At 41.4% G+C, this 17,365-nt stretch overlaps 1 protein-coding gene across 1 annotated transcript in view; it reads right to left on the reverse strand.

The window, feature by feature from the left end:
* RAD21 (RAD21 cohesin complex component) overlaps positions 1-17,365 on the reverse strand; it is a 37,588-nt gene that overhangs the window by 7,418 nt on the left and 12,805 nt on the right. Inside the window, exons 2-11 of the mRNA XM_019528092.1 lie at positions 14,180-14,355; positions 11,234-11,363; positions 8,855-8,954; positions 7,008-7,114; positions 4,457-4,660; positions 3,626-3,751; positions 3,305-3,427; positions 2,214-2,437; positions 1,666-1,819; positions 1,053-1,204 (exon numbers count right to left, since the gene is read on the reverse strand). Coding sequence (XP_019383637.1) covers positions 1,053-1,204; positions 1,666-1,819; positions 2,214-2,437; positions 3,305-3,427; positions 3,626-3,751; positions 4,457-4,660; positions 7,008-7,114; positions 8,855-8,954; positions 11,234-11,363; positions 14,180-14,323 — 1,464 coding nt within the window. The 5' untranslated portion in view covers positions 14,324-14,355. The remainder of the gene's footprint in view (positions 1-1,052; positions 1,205-1,665; positions 1,820-2,213; positions 2,438-3,304; positions 3,428-3,625; positions 3,752-4,456; positions 4,661-7,007; positions 7,115-8,854; positions 8,955-11,233; positions 11,364-14,179; positions 14,356-17,365) is intronic.

Below are 17,365 nucleotides of genomic sequence, written 5' to 3' on the forward strand. Positions count from 1 at the left end.
GGCTAGGAGCTGGAACCAACTTCCAAGGGAAGTGGTGCTGGCCCCTACCCTGGGGGTCTTTAAGAAGAGGCTGGATGCCTACCTGGCTGGACTCATTTGAGTCCCGTTTTTGTTTTGGGGTTTTGTTGTTCTCCCGCCCTGGCAGGGGGGTCGGGCTAGAAGAAGATCTACTAGGTCCCTTCCGACCCTAAATCTATGAAACTATGAAACCGTACACCAGCAGTTGGAGCTCGTGAAAAGTAAAATTTGTGACCAATTCCTCTGGTTTGAAGAGGACCTAGAATCTAGGTCTTCCACTTCCAAAACTAGTGCTCTAACTACTAAGCCATCGTAAGATGTGGGCAACACCACTACCTTCTGCTATTCTTTGAAAGCAAAGAGTGAGCCATATTCAAAAGATCAAATTAAGTATGCGAGAAGAGCAAGCTTTGGGCTCTGCCCGATTTGCCCTTCAGAGATTTCCTGGACAAATCAGAGCTAAAAGAACCCGCCAACCCCTCTTTATATCCAAACAGGGGCATACCAGTACTATGGCTGCAGGTATTTGCTTTTACTTTAGCTTACTTCATAAGCATGTAGTCATTAGAGAAGCATCTCTCATGGAAAGAGTCCAAACATCTTTCATTTAAAAGATAAGAAGCTTGTCCATTTAGTATAGTAACAGCTTTTCCCTTAACAGAAAAATGTTTGCACATTACTTCCCATGATGAAAAGGCTTCACAATTTCCTGAGTAACAGATTTTATCTTCTGCAGATTGTTTTCTGAATAAACTAGGCTTTTTACCATTTCATTTTTAAGGGAAAAAAGGTGTTGGTTTTACTGAACATTTTTCAAATGTTACCCAAGCCAGTTCAAAACAAAGTGATATGAACACCACTCATCTTTCCCCTTTCACTATGCAATAGGACCAGGATACTCCCATCAAAAGATACCATTTATTTCTAAATAAGGACAGCCATGCATGGGATGATACATGCTCTCTTTTGGGGGTGGGGGCACATTTAAAAACATCCACCTGTGGAACAAACAGGGGCACTGTAATCTGACTCACAGGTAGCACAGGCTCTGGTTCCACTTGCTGAGCCTTGCGCTTTACTCCTGTTTGAGGTGGTGGGGGTGGCATTACAGATTCATCCAAATTTGTTCTGCTGCCTTCCATCACGGATTCTTGTAGGCGGCTTGGCTCTTCCAAGATAGGTTCATCTATAAATTATGACAAGTTAAAAAAAGGTTTTATAGATATTTTGATCTTCCTGGGATATAAAAAAAATGATCACGCTGCTGTTTCTGAAGCCTAAGCAGACTGGAGTTCAGCAGCACATTTGCAATTTACAACAGCTAGGTCCAAATTTTCCATCATAGTGTTTGCACTGACTTAAAGAAAAAAAGAAAAAAAAGAGAGTCAAGGTATGCATGTTGACCCACCCTTAGAATCCATTTAATTCACTGGACACAGTTGGATCAAACTGAACTTCTGTTTTTAGAAGAACAGATTCTAACAAAGTGATTACTGACTGTGCAACAGGCTACACAGTAAGTAATTACAGGACCCAGTGCTTCACACAACTTTGTTCTTGTTTTCATTTTAGCCGTTTAATGTAAAGCACAACCCCAAGTGAAAAATTAATCTTTGAAAGGAAATGCATGTTTAATGAATCACAAACCGATGACATCCCGCTGTTGCTGCTGCTGTTCTTCTCTGGGTACCTCTGGATTTTCAAAATCTTTAAGGAACTCATCCAGGTTATCAGCTTCTCCACCTTTCCTTCTCTTTCTAAGGTCTTCAGGTACAAGAGGCGTTAGACACCGAGTAAACAGCTGTAAGAAAACAAGTTAAACCACTACTGTAGATCATTCTCCAATACTGCAACTACCACTTAATTTTTAGTTCGTAATTTTTTTTTTTTTTTTTTTTTGAGATGAGTTACTTATGAGACTCTCCCCTCTAGTCTTCTCTATTTCAAGAAGAGCTTGTCAAAGATTTAATCTGTGACTGAAATCAATGAAATACATTTTGGGTATTTTTGTTTTTTTAATGACTGGGCAACTAAGTAGTTTGTTTTCAGTCATGGCAAGTTCTCAGAAATACATAATCTACCAGATGCTGTTATTGCATCGTGTTGCTCACTATAGACAGCATTTATTTCATTGACTTTAGTCTTCCATTATGGTATTTCATGTTTTAAGATAATTTTCCAGAAGTATTGGTTACCTTCAATAATCTATTGTTCCACAAAGGCTGAGCAGGCAGAGAGAAAAGTTTTTCAACTCCCCCAGTTTCTTTCCACATCATCAGTTTCTTGGTGGGAGGTGCCAAGTCCAAAGTGGTGACAATATCAGAATAGTCACTTAGTTGGGCTCGGATAGTCTTGCTATCCAACTCCTTCACGCTGTCGACAATCAATTTTCTCTTCCTCTTTGCTTTAGTTTCCTTGACTGTTGAGACAAGAGAAATAGAAGATTCAAGCTTAAAATCCTGGTTACTACATCAGACTTAAAAAAAAAAAATCTTACAAGTTCCCATACATGGTTTTAAAATAGAAATTGAAGGGATTCTTATTTAGGAAAAGGCAGTTCACATCATTGTTATTATTTATAAACAAAGTAAAATATACAAACAGTGCTTTGAAACTGAAATCTACTACCAATTGATTTTTAATGATTCATACACTGAAAGCAAACATAAGTGAATAGTTCCACTGATTACCCATGGACTTTACTATAAGCTATGCTTCTGTTCAAATCTATGACATCTATGAAATCACTGTGATTAGGAAAATCTGAAGTATTTTATTATTAACTAAGCTAGTAGAGAATAATATCAATGTTTTTCAAGGATTATCTGAACAAAAAAAATCCATAGAACGATAGTTTTTAAATTCACAACAGTGTTATGTACACTGTAAACAGTTCTCTCCTACATATAATTATAATATTCTTATTTTATTTAGGTTCTTGGTCTGAGACATCAAGCTGGTAATATTTCCAACATGCAATTAATAGCATTTGGATAAGCAGACAAACTTATGTTCTTTTTTAAACAAGGGACTGAGCAAGGACAAGATGGTCCAACTGTTGCAATCCAGTACATGGTACTGTACCACATACTTTCCAAGGAATGCAGCAGATAAAAAAGTCACTGGAGATTAAAAAGACAATTTCACATTCTGAAGGGAAAGCAGGACTAAGTTAAATTAAGTTAGTGGTAACACAAGCAGACTTATTTCTATTCTAATGAGCCAAGATTTTCCTAGTTAAGATCTCAGATATTTCAAGCAAAGAGCTTCCAAGTGGCTTACTTACCAGTGATGTCAATTGGCTCCAAAGCAAAAGCTTCCTCTTCGTTTGGAACCAGTGTTGTTTGATCCGTCATTGTGGGTAATGGTTCTACTGGATCTACTGAATCTGGGCTGTCTGGTCCACCCACTACAAAATAAAACCAGGAATTGGATGCATCGGATTGTAAATTGGAACATTTAGATCCTCAAGCCCTCTACCTCATCTCCAAACAAAAATCAACAGCTTTGCCTCAGTTTTTTACACCATAAGCACATAAATGCTTTGCTATGGAACAACATTCCGAGTAATCTTGAGCTAGAAGTAGTCCTAGATTAAAACACTTACTTGATACATTATCGTCATCATCCATATCATCATGGGCAGGCTGTTCTGGCATCATTACTCCACCTTCTGAGAGAGCAGGTGGATCATCAAAGATACCGCCATCATTATTACTGAGAAGTTTATCATCTGAAATAGTGATGTAAGAGAATCGATTACACATACAAATGAACAAAACTCTGGTAACACTTAAAAATCTGTATCATTTATATTTATGCTGTTAAACCTAGTTTTTATATACTTTACATAGTTTTTATGCTTCAAAAAAAATAAAGGAAGGAGATGGTTGGGATATTTTACAAAACAAACTCTAGCAGGGCATTTAATTAATAGTATAAGGACAAATTATCTGTCACACATTTATGTCAGCTTTATTAGTCCTCTCATTCTTATTATTCAGTCGCATATAATCTTTGTATGGTACATAAAAAGTTTAAGTCCAGTGTAGAAAGGTTTCACAGTGACTGTGAATTTGAGGGAAGGAAAGATCTAGTAATATTCCCAACATATAAATTAAAATCACTGCTAAGCATCCAAGAGGCTTACATGTGCCAGGAGAATTGCATACTAGCTTCTCTTTCAAACTATACGTGAACATAACAGAGTATTTTGAATACGAGAAGTGACTTTTATCCAGATCTCTTTAAAAAGAGAGTCAGTGCTTACCTTAGAGTATTAACAAGGTTACAGTAGCACCCAGAGGCCATGGGTCCATTTTACTAAATGTGATGTAAATGTTCAAAAAAATCCCCCATCCCGAAAGTTCTTATAAATTCAAGTACAAGACAAGGCAATATAGAATAAAAACAAGTTACTACACTACTACAAACATACCCAATATTCCTCCATCATTTCCTTCTCCAAAGTTGTCATCTTTGTATTGGTCTTCATATTCTAGGTGGTTAGCTTTCTCATTCAGATGGCTAGTGCTCTGCTCAGGTTCCAGCAAGAGATTGGAAGCACCAGTACTCACTAACATGTCATCTTCAAATGCACTACCTTCTCTCATCATCTCACGATCATCCATTCCAAAGTCACCTGTAAACACATTTATTATTATTATTGTTATAGATGAAGAGATTATTTTATCTACCTAGGAATTCAGCTTAACACGTTCAGTCCTATTATTGCAATTTATCACCATATAGGTCAATTCTACAAGTGTTTCTAGTCCCAAAAATGAATGGTTCGTACTGCTGCTTACTCTAATTTACCTACTACTTTAAGTGACTTTTCAGTTAGTCTACACCTACATTCTCTTCAGTGATATTTAGTTCTGATTTATAGAAGCAGCTTTCTCCTCTCTCTTCTGAACAGTCGTTTTTCTCATGTAGAATATATTCTAAGCATCTCATTTTGAAGTTGGCTTCACTGCAGCTTCAATATATTTAAAAATGCAACCAGGTCCTCTGTCTTGGAAGAGGTTTTCATTTTAGAACTTCCTTGCACCAAATTTGTTTAATGAAAAAGGGAAAGAAGAATATTACAGAGGTCTATCAATTCTATGAGTAGGCTACTGATTACTACTAACAGAGCTCTATTACACTCCACGCACAGAATTCATTTTTGGATGTTTTTCCAAATGTATTATTTTTCCTGTTTTGATTCAGTTAAGACACTTTATAATTATACACCAACAGACAAGTTTCAGTTAGCTACATACACCATTATAGTTGTTCAGCTGCCTAAGTATTTCTCAGCCACTGCTTTATAGTTTCGTAGTTGGTAGGGTTGGAAGAGACCTAAGCAGATCATCTAGTCCAACCCCATGCTGTGGGCACGAAAGGATGCTGGGGTCAAATGACCCCAGCTAGGTGGCTGTCTAGCCTCCTTTTGAAGACCCCCAGGGTAGGGGCAAGCACCACTTCCCTTGGAAATTGGTTCCACATCCTAGCCACCCTGACTGTGAAGTAGTGCCTCCTGACATCTAGCCTGAATCTACTCTCAGTCAATTTATGGCCATTATTCCTAGTTACCCCTGGTGGTGCTTGGGGGAACCATTGCCTGCTGGTCCCCCTTGATAAGTTTACAGAGGGCCACCAGATCCCCTCTCAGCCTTCTTTTGTGAAGGCGGAACAGGTTCAGGCCCTGTAGCCTCTCCTAGTAGGGCCTGCCCTGCTGCCCTCTAATCATGCAACTGGCCCTCCTCTGGACCCGCTCGATGCTATCCACATCCCTCCTGAAGTGCGACGCCCAGAACGGGACACAGTACTCCAACTGCGGCCTGACCAATGTCACATGGAGGGGGAGGATCACCTCCTTGGACCTGTTCGGGATGCATCTATGGATGCATGACAAAGTGTGGTTAGCCTTCCTGACCGCATCCCCCCATGTTCATCGTTCATCTTGGAATCAATAGAAATTCCAAGGTCCATCTCTGACTCTGTGCTAACGAGAAGGGAGTTCCCCAGTCTGTAGGTATGCTGCTGGTTCTGCCTCCCCAGGTGCAACACCTTGCACTTGTCAGTATTGAAACCCATCCTAATCTAATCCGTCCACCTCTGTAACCTGTCAAGATCTAGTTGTAGCCTGTCCCTTTCTTCTAGCATGCTCACTTCTCCCCACATCTTAGTGTCATCTGTAAACTTGAACAAGGTGCTTTTCACCCCCTTGTCCAAATCACCAATGAAGATATTGAACAGTGCAGGCCCAAGGACCGAGCCCCAGGGAACCCCAATGCCCACATCCCTCCAGGTGGAAAATGACCTGTCCACCACCCCTCTCTGGGTGCGGCCCTCCAGCCAATTTGCGACCCATCTGACTGTGTAGGTGTTGACACCACAGCTGCCTAATTTTTTTTAATGAGGATGGGGTGAGAGACATTGCTGAAGGCCTTCCTAAAGTCCAGGGAGGCTACGTCCACTGAGACACCCACATCCAAGGCTTTTGTGACCTGGTCATAGAAGGCAACCAGGTTGGTTTGACAGGACCTGCCTCTAATGAACCTGTGTTGGCTGCTAATTAATATATTTTTAATACCAAGAAGTTATTAATGCAATGAAAATATATAGAAAAAAAAACACAGTTGCTAATAGTTTGGATAGTCATGCTTAAATAGCAAAGGGAATATAAGCAATATTAAATAAACATTAATCCTTCAAATGAATACCGCTACTACTATAAAGACAGTTGCATCTTTTTTGGCTGTTAGGTAAGATTTTTATAAAAAACCTTCTCCAATAAAGTCAAGTGAAGGTTTAACATTCTCTCCTATAGGAATATTTGACTAATATTTAGCTAGCAATATTTCATGTGCAGTTATCACAGAATTAACTTTAACTGTTCAGTTAGAAGAAGGGCTGCAACAATATTTGTAAAATTTAATTTTAGCAGACGAGCTAGTGAAAACTTAGCTTCACACACTATTAAACAGAAAAGCATTTACCAAAGTCATTATCTTGAAGGATGCTGATATTTCCCACTTCTTCTCTCATTGTAATTTCTTCCACTCTACTCTGGTTCAAACTGAACTGCTGGGCCACATCAATATCGCTTAAATAAAACAGAAGATATAATTTCAAAGTTGTCTATTATAGATAAACTACAATTCTTTAAACCAGCAGACATATTCCTTTATGAGGTCTGTTTCTAGCAATATATATCGTGCACTTGTACAAATGTATTCAGTTAACATTTAAAAACAAAGATAGGCTCAGTATGACTGAACCACATAGAACTTTAGGATTTTCCATGAGTGCTACCTTAAACTGTAATCAGTGTCCAGAGAAGAACAAACAAACAAACAAAAGAAGAGTGTCAGCATCATAAAAGGGATTTTCAATTCAGGAATAAGTCAGCAATACCTAATGTTAGCTTCAAAAAAAGAGTTACGAGATTCAGCAATTTAATATATTCAGCAAGCTTTAGCATGCAGCTATGAACTTAAAATTAATCCCATTTAAAAAATATTTAAGTTAAAGCGTGTCAAATTTAAACCAACTGTAAACTAAGAAAAATAGTGGCAAAGCAATTTACATTCTAAGACAGGGGTTGGCAACCCCTGGCATGCATACCAGAGCATGGCACAAGGCCATTCTGCTGGGCACGCCACAGCCAGCTTGGGCCCTGGGCAGCCACAACCAGCTACAGAGCCTCGGCTGCTCGCAGCAGGCAGCCAGGATGCTGCAAGCAGCCTGGATTCCATGGCTGGCAGCAGCTGCTCAGAGGCCAGGCTGGCTGCAGCCAGGAGGCTTTAAACAAGTGTGCCAGGCTCTGTGGCAACAGTGGTTGCACACATGCTTCAGGACACAGGGTGGGGAAGGGGCTGGGGCAGTGCAACCCCAGCCCCTCCCCCACCATACACCCAGAGAAGTGTGCATGCAACTGCTACCACAGAGCCTGGCCAGAGCTCTGGAGCCAGGCACAACTGTTTGCAGCCTCCTGGCTTCCTGACACAGCTGTCCCAGGCTCCAGGCAGCTGCAGCATGTGGCAGGCAAGCTGTAAACAGATATGCCAGGCTCCAGAGCCCTGGCACCAGCTCCATGCCAGTAGCAACTGCAAGTGCACCCTGGGGGGGCAGGGCAGGGACAGGCCAAGGAAGTGCAACCCTGACACCCACCCCTGCCATCTGCCCAGAGGCATGTGTGCACCTGCCACTGGCAAAAATGATTGGGCCCCCTCACAGTCTGCCCCTGGCATACCAATTAAAGGTGTGGGTCAAGGTTGGGGTGTTTTTGGCACTCCAGCCAAAAATGTTGCTGACCCCTGTTCTAGGACTTCCAAGACAGAATAATCTAGGCCAAAAAATACCCCAATGTAAATATTTTAAAAGAGGTAACCACAACTTCCAGTTGGATACTTAATTTGTCATCATGTCCATTTTAAAAAAAAAGAAGTTTTGATACTGAGTGATTAAGAATTGAAATTATCAGAAAATGGTCATCAACCTAAAAATAGCATTAGTTTTGGGTGCCTTGACAGTTCCCAAAGTAGTTTCCTTCCTACAGAAGAAAGATTAATGCTCAAAAATGTATAGGTTAAGTATATATCACATCTTCACCATATTTCCTTGCGAAATATTTTTTTCTTCTATCACAATTAAGCAGTAGTTTAGATTCAAGTAATCAAAAAATGCAACTGCTTGTCTACGCATTTGGATTCTAGCACATCCCAGGTTAGAATATTAGAATTTGAATCAACTGCCACATGAAATGCTTAGTCTTTAAGTCCTGATATTCTTAAAAAGGTTAATTATTAAATTCAAGCAAGTAAATAAGGGAAAGTAAGCTTACTCTAGATCAGGCAGTGGCTGGTCAAAATCATGAAATTCCTCAGGTAAGGTGATAGCATTGTACGCAGCCTCTCTATTTTCCTCAGGCAGATCAACAACACCTGAAAAGGATCCCACTCAGTAAGTTCCTGTATCTACACCAATGCTGGATTTTAGCAAACTTTATGCGTTGACCTTTGCACAACAATATTTCCACCATCCTCACTGGTTTCACCAGGCAGGAAGTCAAGTCAACATTCAGTGCTTCTGAGCATGCTAATTAAGGTACAGATCTACAAGAGTATTAGGTGCCTTAAAAGGTCAAAATCTAGATCTTTAAAACACCCTGGTCAGCCGCTGTATAACGCCATAAGTACTAAGGCTGTGCGAAATAGCACTGTTCCAATTTGACTTCTGTTTTGATGGAACAGTGTTTTGTTTCGAGTTTCATTTAGTTTCAAAAGCACTGTTCCATTTCATTTTGTCAAAACTGTTTTGCTGTTTCAACACTGTTTCAATGTTTTGCCCTTAGGTTATTATGGGGAAACAAGATGCAGCAGACAGGCAGATCGGGGGCTTGCCTGCACCCCCCGGAGGGCTGCCAGAGCTCTGCGCCACAGATCTGCCTACCAGATTAAAGAAGCCAGGTGCTGCTGCTACCTGGGACTGGCGCCGGGAAGATTGGTGCTGCTGCCGGTCCCAGGTGGTAGCACCGGGCTCCTCTCATCCAGCAGGCATATCAGGGGCTTGCCTGCACACCCGGGAGGGCTGCAGGAACTGTGCCGGAGTCCTCCTGGGGGGTGTGGGCCCCTGATCTGCCTGCCAGATGACAGACCAGTGCTGGGCACAGCTCACACCCAGTGTCGGGAAGATTGCTCCTGTCACTGGCCCCAGGCAGCAGCAACCAGCTCCTGTCACCTGGGAGGCAGATCAGGGGCACGCAGCCCCAACAGGACTCCAGCACAGCCCCTGCAGCCCTCCCGGGGGTGCCGGTGGGCCCCAATCTGCCTGCCGGCTGACAGGAGTGGGACGCTGCCACCTGGGGCCAGAGCAGATCAGCTCACGCAGGGACCCCCAGGTCCAATCCCAGGATGGGGGAGGGTCCCCACACGAGCTAATCTCCCCTGGGCCCTGCACCCTCCTTGAACCCGGCTCCAGTACAGGGCCAGGGCAGATCTGCTCTGGGTCCCATACCCTCCTCGAGCCAGCACTGGTACGGGGATCGGGGCAGCAGGTCCCTCCACAAGCTGATCAGCTCATGGGGGGACCCTCCCCCACCCCAGGATTGGGGTGGTGGGTCCCTGCACAGGTTGATCTGCCCTGGCCCCACTGGCCCTAGGCAGCAGCACCTGGCTCCTGTCAGCCAGCAGGCAGATTGGGGGCCCGCCAGCACTGACACAGCCCCTGCAGCCCTCCTGAGGGAGTCCTCCTGGGGGTGTGCGTGCCCCCGATTTGCCTGCCGAATGACAGGTGCTGCCAGTTGGGACTGGTACTGAAGCCAGTAAGCCTGGCTTTGAAACTCTAAATGTTTTGAAACTTTCCAAACTTTGAGTTACCTTGTTTTGTTTCAAAGTTGTTTCAAAGGCTTTAGTTTCGTTTCGATTCTGCTGTTTCAAGCTTGAAATGCATCAAGTGGGAGTGGCACAGAAGGGGTACGTGCTAGGCCCATCAGTGCCAACATTCCCCCAAGATGCTCCTCTTCTCCACCCTAGTCCATGTGACCTGTTTTTCTGCAGCCTGCAGCTTACTGCTGCCTTAGCCCTCCCTTCTCTCTCTTGCCACTGAATTAATTGTTGGTAACAGTCAATGATGATGGGAGTAAAGGGCAGCTGGAGTAGGAAGTTACAAGACAGGACTGGGGTATCAGCAGGTGGCTTGGACACTGCAGAATTTTGCTACTGGAGTGGCAAGAAAAGCAACAGCTGCTGGTTTGGAAGTGACAGGCCCAATGTACCTTTCAGACACAGTCCAACAGCTGATCTTGTGCCAGCCCGTTAGTTCCAATTCCCTGCAATGCTTCTCCCAACAAGCACAATTTTTACACCAGAGAGGCATCAACTATGCAGTATCATTATATATCCATATCACCTGGTGTGTTGTCTGTATTGACAACAGCCAAAGCCATAGGGAATAATTTTTGACTGATAGAATACAGGCAAGGAAGAAGCATTTTAGCAAGTTTTGGCTCAGCACAAATCATAGCCACCCAAATGCAAGACAGCATTTAAGGAGAACTGTGCATTTCCCCACAACAGAGGCAACTTAAAGCCACACTAAAAAGAACCAAGCATTTCTCATGGTGCTCTTATCAGAATGACACAGGATGGCATACCTGCTTATTAAAAGCACTATTTATAGTAACATAACCTTTGGAGGGGAGCATTTAGGTAAAGCCAAGTACCTGGACGAAAAGCCATCTTGATCTTAATGAAGGCTTCGTTACAGTCTGCAAGAAGATATTTAGCTTTTCTGTGGTAAATTCTAACAACTCCCAATAAAAGATGTCCCGAAGTTCGAAGTGCCATTTTCACCTGAAAATATAGTACAATCAGTAAGTAAGAACAGATGTATCCAATTTACAAACATTAATTTTACTGGGCAAAAAACCTCACTAAAAGTCAGCCATACTAGAGTTTTCTATGATGGATACTAAGCACATTTAAGATCATTGTAGGGTAACTTGCAAGGCACAGTATAGGGAGATGTGCATTATTTCCAAAATAGCTGCTATGAAGTGTTCTGCACTTTCAAAAGGAATCTCACAATTCCTAAAAATAGTAACAAAGGGTCCTGACAGATTGGGGGAGGGGGGTAGTACACTTTACCAAAAGCAGCAGCATATTAGTTTGACCAAGCTCCGCAGCATCAGTATAGCTCAGGTGTTTCAGCAGGGTGCTTTTATCTAATAACGGATTGAATCAGCCTTAGAAAACGTGCCAAAAAAGAAGCGCCTGATCTATAGAGACATTGAGTGAGCTGGGTCCAACTAATGTGATGCCACTTCTGGACATGTGCTGGGCTTAGTGCGTGGGCATGCAGAGTCTGAAGTAAAGTGCCAGGGGGGGGAGAAGAGAGGTTGTTTGTAAGTAGGCAAATATTTTTATTATCTACCTAACATAGCATGCACTCTTTAAAATGCTTTAAAAAGTAAATCAGCCTGTATTCCACTTGAGGTTTAAATATATGGCAAAATTATCTGGTATTAACTGGAATTGGAGCTAATGTTAACAGGTGTTAACAGGATTGGAGCAAATGTTTTTTCTTTGTTTTTAGTTCATTTACTGAAGACTTCATTTGAAATGTCCGGGTCATTTTCAAGTAAGTTAGCAAATGGTACACAGTCAAATGCAGCTGTAATGAAGGAAAGGTTCACAGAATTAAAGATATGATGTGGAACAACATTAGACTAAAACAGGGGCGTCCAATTTGGATTGTGGACCCATGTCATTTAGCTTGTGAAGCTGGAAATTTGGTGGTGGGATGAGTAGTAGCAGCCTTGATTGAAAACAGAAACAAAAATCTCCCAGAGCTGCACCACTCATCCTGCAGCTCAGATTCTGACCCTGTGGAGAGTCCTGTGGGCTGGATCTGGAGTACAAAGCTGTGGGGCCAGAAATCTGGAAGTAGGCAGTGGCAGCTGCCCTGGGCTCTAGGAGCTCTGGTAGCCCTGCAAGCAAGTGACATGGCTCCATGCTCTGAATCCAGCCCACAAGGCTGACATCCATGAGCTAAAATAAAAGTTATTTGGATTTTAAGCAAATAAGCCTTTCAGTAAATGTATACGACAACACCAAAAAATGACCAACTGTCAGAAAAGCTGAGAGCGATAACCAGGAAAATGATTCAAGGACTGGATTCTATAAATGTCTTGTATATACAAGTACACTCCTCCGCCTTAAACACTCTCTCAGTGCTACTTCTACACCTAGTCAGGCACCTTTTACAGTGTGAGGAAAGCATGGATTTCATAATACCAGGAAAAAGCCTCTCTCTCCAAGTGTCTTTTAGGCTGAAGGCAGCTTGTTTACTAAGGGATAAGTGGAACTAAATTTCCCAAGATGAATATTTAAAAACATCCCAATTAAAAAACAAACAAACAAACAAATGACAGAAACTTAGGTTTTTATTATATATAATAATAAAAGTTGTTCTAAGTCTCCAGAAGTCGTACAAAAATCTTACTAAAAAATATATTACAAATGTCTGGTTCCTCAAGGCTTACAGCAAACCTTATCAGCACCAGGTACAAGCAGCACAAGACTCTAGTGACCCCGTAACTGCTTCCTTTGAATTGGTTGTTTCCTTATGTTTTTAGGAACTCTTGCAAGCAAAGAATCAGTCAGTTCTGTAAAGTACCATGCAAATCTGCAGTGCCATTATATCTATTATCTGTTTGTAGTCATAGCTTTTATAAGGCTCATATTAGCTGCAACGAAACAGTCAAGAACGTCTATCCCAGCTGGAGACAGCATTATAGCTATTAGAATACTAAGCAGAGAAGCTTCAGGGCCTTTTTAAAAAATCGTTTTTCCTTTAAGGCATTCAAGTGTCTGTACAGTGACATGTTTTTATATTTGTACGTGTTCTGACATGAAGATGGAGACAAAATGAATGCACAAGGGCTGAAAGGCTTTCCCTCTAATATGTAGGTATTCAGTAAGAAGAAAACATTCTATTCTCTCTCAGAGTTGACTTACTTTGTCATTTGGCATGTTTCACACTTGCTCTGCTAGCTGTACTTTAATATAAGGCAAAGCATCCCACACCACAAAAAAGCAAGGCTCCTATATCACAATGTAGGACCTACTTTGAGGGAAGATAACTTTATTTACTTGCTATTAATAATAATACATTGCTGCTACATATATTCATCAACCCTTTTTAATATGAGAAGGAATCTACTTTGTAGTTGCCCTACAAAGCAGAGGCAATTATTTTTCAGGTACAATTTGTTTCAACAGTTTTCAATGAGGACAGTGAGGAATGGTCAACCATTAGCATGGAGCTGCGTTTTCCCTTTTGCTCTTCCACTTAAAACTTTTCAGCTCCATAAGCAGTATATTAAGATAATTCACAGATGTTAAACCCTGATTTGGTTAAAGTATATTAAATCTAGCCATACCTTGAAAAACTCTTAACAAAACTGAGTGACAAGCCCAAGCCTCTCTTTACAGCAGAATGATTCATATATTGTTTCATATTTAAAACAACACATCTTTCCATTCCAACATCTTAAAAGAATTGCACAGGTTAAGCAATCAGAATATTAACGTGATTTTTTCAGTCATGCTTGGTCTTTGTTTCCAAAGAACCAGCAACATCATCAACAGCATTGTAAAACAGTTACCTTAGGTGAAATGATACTTTCCACACTGCTTTCTAGATTACACTCGAATACATGAGCTTTAGTTAGTTTTTTATCCCAATGGGCCGCTAGCCAGATTTTAGCCAGCGGCCCACGCTTGCTCAGTACAAAATGGGCGTAGAACATTGTCCCAGCTGCCTACAAGACAAGGTATGAACCTGCAAAGAAGAAAAAAAACAACAACTGTGATAAGTGGCAATATTTGATAGCAGAAGTTGGTCTCAACTCTACATGACCCTTTTCTTTTCCACAAACCAGAGAAAGTAAAACACTTTTGTACAAGCAGAACAGAAAAATATTTAAGAGGCTTCTTCTTTGCATCTCTTATGTCTGCAAGAATTGTCTTTATGATTTTCAAGTGTTGCTATTTTTCACTGGAGGCTGCCAAAGAGCCCTATCCTTGAAGAACTTGGATTCCCATCTGCTTCCATTGCTTATGCTGGCAACATCTTTGACCACAAATGGTGCTCTCTCTTAATACACCCAGGTCTGTAATTTTACCAAGGATCTATTTACTGACACCACTGAACTCTACTACTGTAGAAATCCTCATCCAATCTTCCACTTTTTTTTCACTTCAGCTACCTCTTATGGTCTACCTCCTCATACTCTGACACAGACTACTGTTGACCCAGCTTTTCATAGATGGAAAGCAGGACCATAGCCTCATTTCAGAATCCATGTAATGACTTATTTAAGGACAGAACTAGAACTCTCCATACATCTAACACATATGTGCACATGCATGCGTGTGCATGTGCAAGTAAACCATCGGGGGGAAGGCATGTTCAATTCTCATCCTTTAATCAAGGACAGAGGTTCTCAGACTGTGGTCCATGAGCTCCATTCAGGTGGTCTGCAGAAGGGTTGCAGAACAAATTAAGAATATCTGAACTTGTAAGGTAAGACTACTGTTATTAAAATATGATTTCTGTGCTTTGATTTGTAGAACAAAAAAAGTTTAAAGTGGCCCGCCAAGACCCTCAGCAATTTTCAAGTGGTCCATGAAAAAAAAAAGTTGAGAACCACTGGTCTAGGATAATACAGGTTTCCCTTGCTTTATATGGGTTCAGTATGTGCAAATTTGCTCTTATGCCACGACCCTTTTTATACCAAAAAATTGTTATATGCGAGGTAAATTCACTCTTATGAGATCAGTGGGGTGGAAGCCTGAAGTCAGCTGTTTTGTACAGTGCATTGTGGGAGTGGCACTCACCAAAAGTCTCCTATGTGGATCTGTGCTCCTTGCTCATCTGCGACATGCGTTTCTATAGTTGCCACCTCCATTATGGTAACATTCATCACCACCCTGTGCTTGTGTGTACTGTTTGCTGTTGATGAGTACCAAAACTTGTAAAAGTGGTAGAAACGGGTCTTGGGATCAGTGCAGCCGAGGTCTTGCAACGTATCCCTGTTTGTTACGTTGCAAAGCGGGTTCCCTTTATGCGAATTTGAGTTATACACCATTTTCCAGGAACACATGTGCAGCACAAAGCAAGGGAAACCTGTCCTGGTTTCTTTTTATTCAGGAACAGCTTTCCTACTGCTAATGCAAAAACCTAGTCCTAACAACTGGGAAGAGAAGTGGAAATATAGTATCTGGTCCCCTACATAAACAGTTTATTAGGTAGATCTGTGACTGCAGTTGAACCACAAGCTTAAGGGAGACCCTTATGCCCCCAATTAAGTGAGTGCCTTGAAAAGGCAGAAAACAAACAAAAAAACCCAAACAAACAGGCATGTGCCCTCTAGCTATACTTATTACCAGACAATAGGAAATGAGCCAAAGCAGAATAGGTTACCATCTTCAAGATGGATCAAGCACTCTCTCTCTCCTTCTCCACCTCACTTTATCAGCAAAGACCCAGCTTTTGCCTCTGCTACTCCTATCCAAAGCACTTTCCCCAGCAGGCATGGCCAAGTGACATTAGAACCAGGGCAGTTTAATTCAATACCTCCTGAATGAGGTCAACCAAAAGAGCATCAGGTTCCAGTAACTGACAATGATGTCCCATTGGCAAGTTTCTGAAATGTGGTAGAATGTAAGATGCAGACTAGCTGTGATCCTAGACCAAACTTCAACTTCAGCGGCTTTGCAAAACTTGAACATGTACTACCTTTCATTATGTATTTACTCAAGAACCATGATCTCTCAGTTTGACCATTAGTGTAGTTAAGCTTATGCTAATCTGAATATGTTTTGTTACTTACTGTATTATGGTAGTACTCAAGAACACTAGTCCAGGGTTAAGATTAAGGGCTTCACAAACAATCAAAAATAGTTCCTGTTCTAGAATTTACTATCTAAACATCAGAAAAACAGGCGCGGATGGATGCAAAGAAGCAACATCTCAGCTCAAAAACCGCCTATCCATAAATCAGACACCAGGGGAAACAAAGATCCTAAGAAGGTAATAAGGTAGCTTTGTGAATGTTTAAGGAACTCTTTCAAGAGGGAAGGAGCAGCACAGGATATAAAACATATGGGATTTGCTGGAACATTCAACAAGTGGAAAATGTAATCTAGTATTATTAATTGATTTGTGGCTGGAGTCAGCTCCTAGATACTGACTAAACAAAGAATGATAGAAAAGGATATGGCCTTGAGGGAAAAAAAAGGAACAAGCAGCAAGTTAGATGTGATGAAAGGAGAACAAATGGAAAGATGCAAAACGATAAGCTAAAAAAGCAGCCTTTGAAGTGGCATTCTAATGGATTCAAGCAAAACAAAGCTAATTACCAAGAATGAAAAGAAGAATGTTGCAGTACTCAAGAGTAGTATAACAGCAATGTTGTAGCTGTAATGGTTTAGAAATTATGAGGGAGATATGGATTTTTACGGGCGATATCTTTTATTGGATCAACTGTGTAGTTGGGATAAAGTTAGATAAGCTTTCAAATGCAAGACCCGATGAAGTGTCTTGCATTCAAAACTTTATTTACAGTTTGTCCAGTAAGAGATATCACCCTAAGAAATTCCTGTCTCTCACAGAAATCAAGAGGCAAGACGAAAGTCTTGAGATTAAGCTGTGTCAAAGGACAGGAAAAGCTGCATCTTACAAATGCTATGTAGAAAGCATAACATGGATAGGAGGACCTAGACAAGCCTATGTTGAAAATTATACCAAGATGAGGATCCTGCGTGACTGTGATGCTTTCCATAGTGAT

Source organism: Gavialis gangeticus, unplaced genomic scaffold, assembly GCF_001723915.1.
Source record: "Gavialis gangeticus isolate Ggan-Ray unplaced genomic scaffold, GavGan_comp1, whole genome shotgun sequence".
Classification (NCBI taxonomy): Eukaryota; Metazoa; Chordata; order Crocodylia; family Gavialidae; genus Gavialis; species Gavialis gangeticus.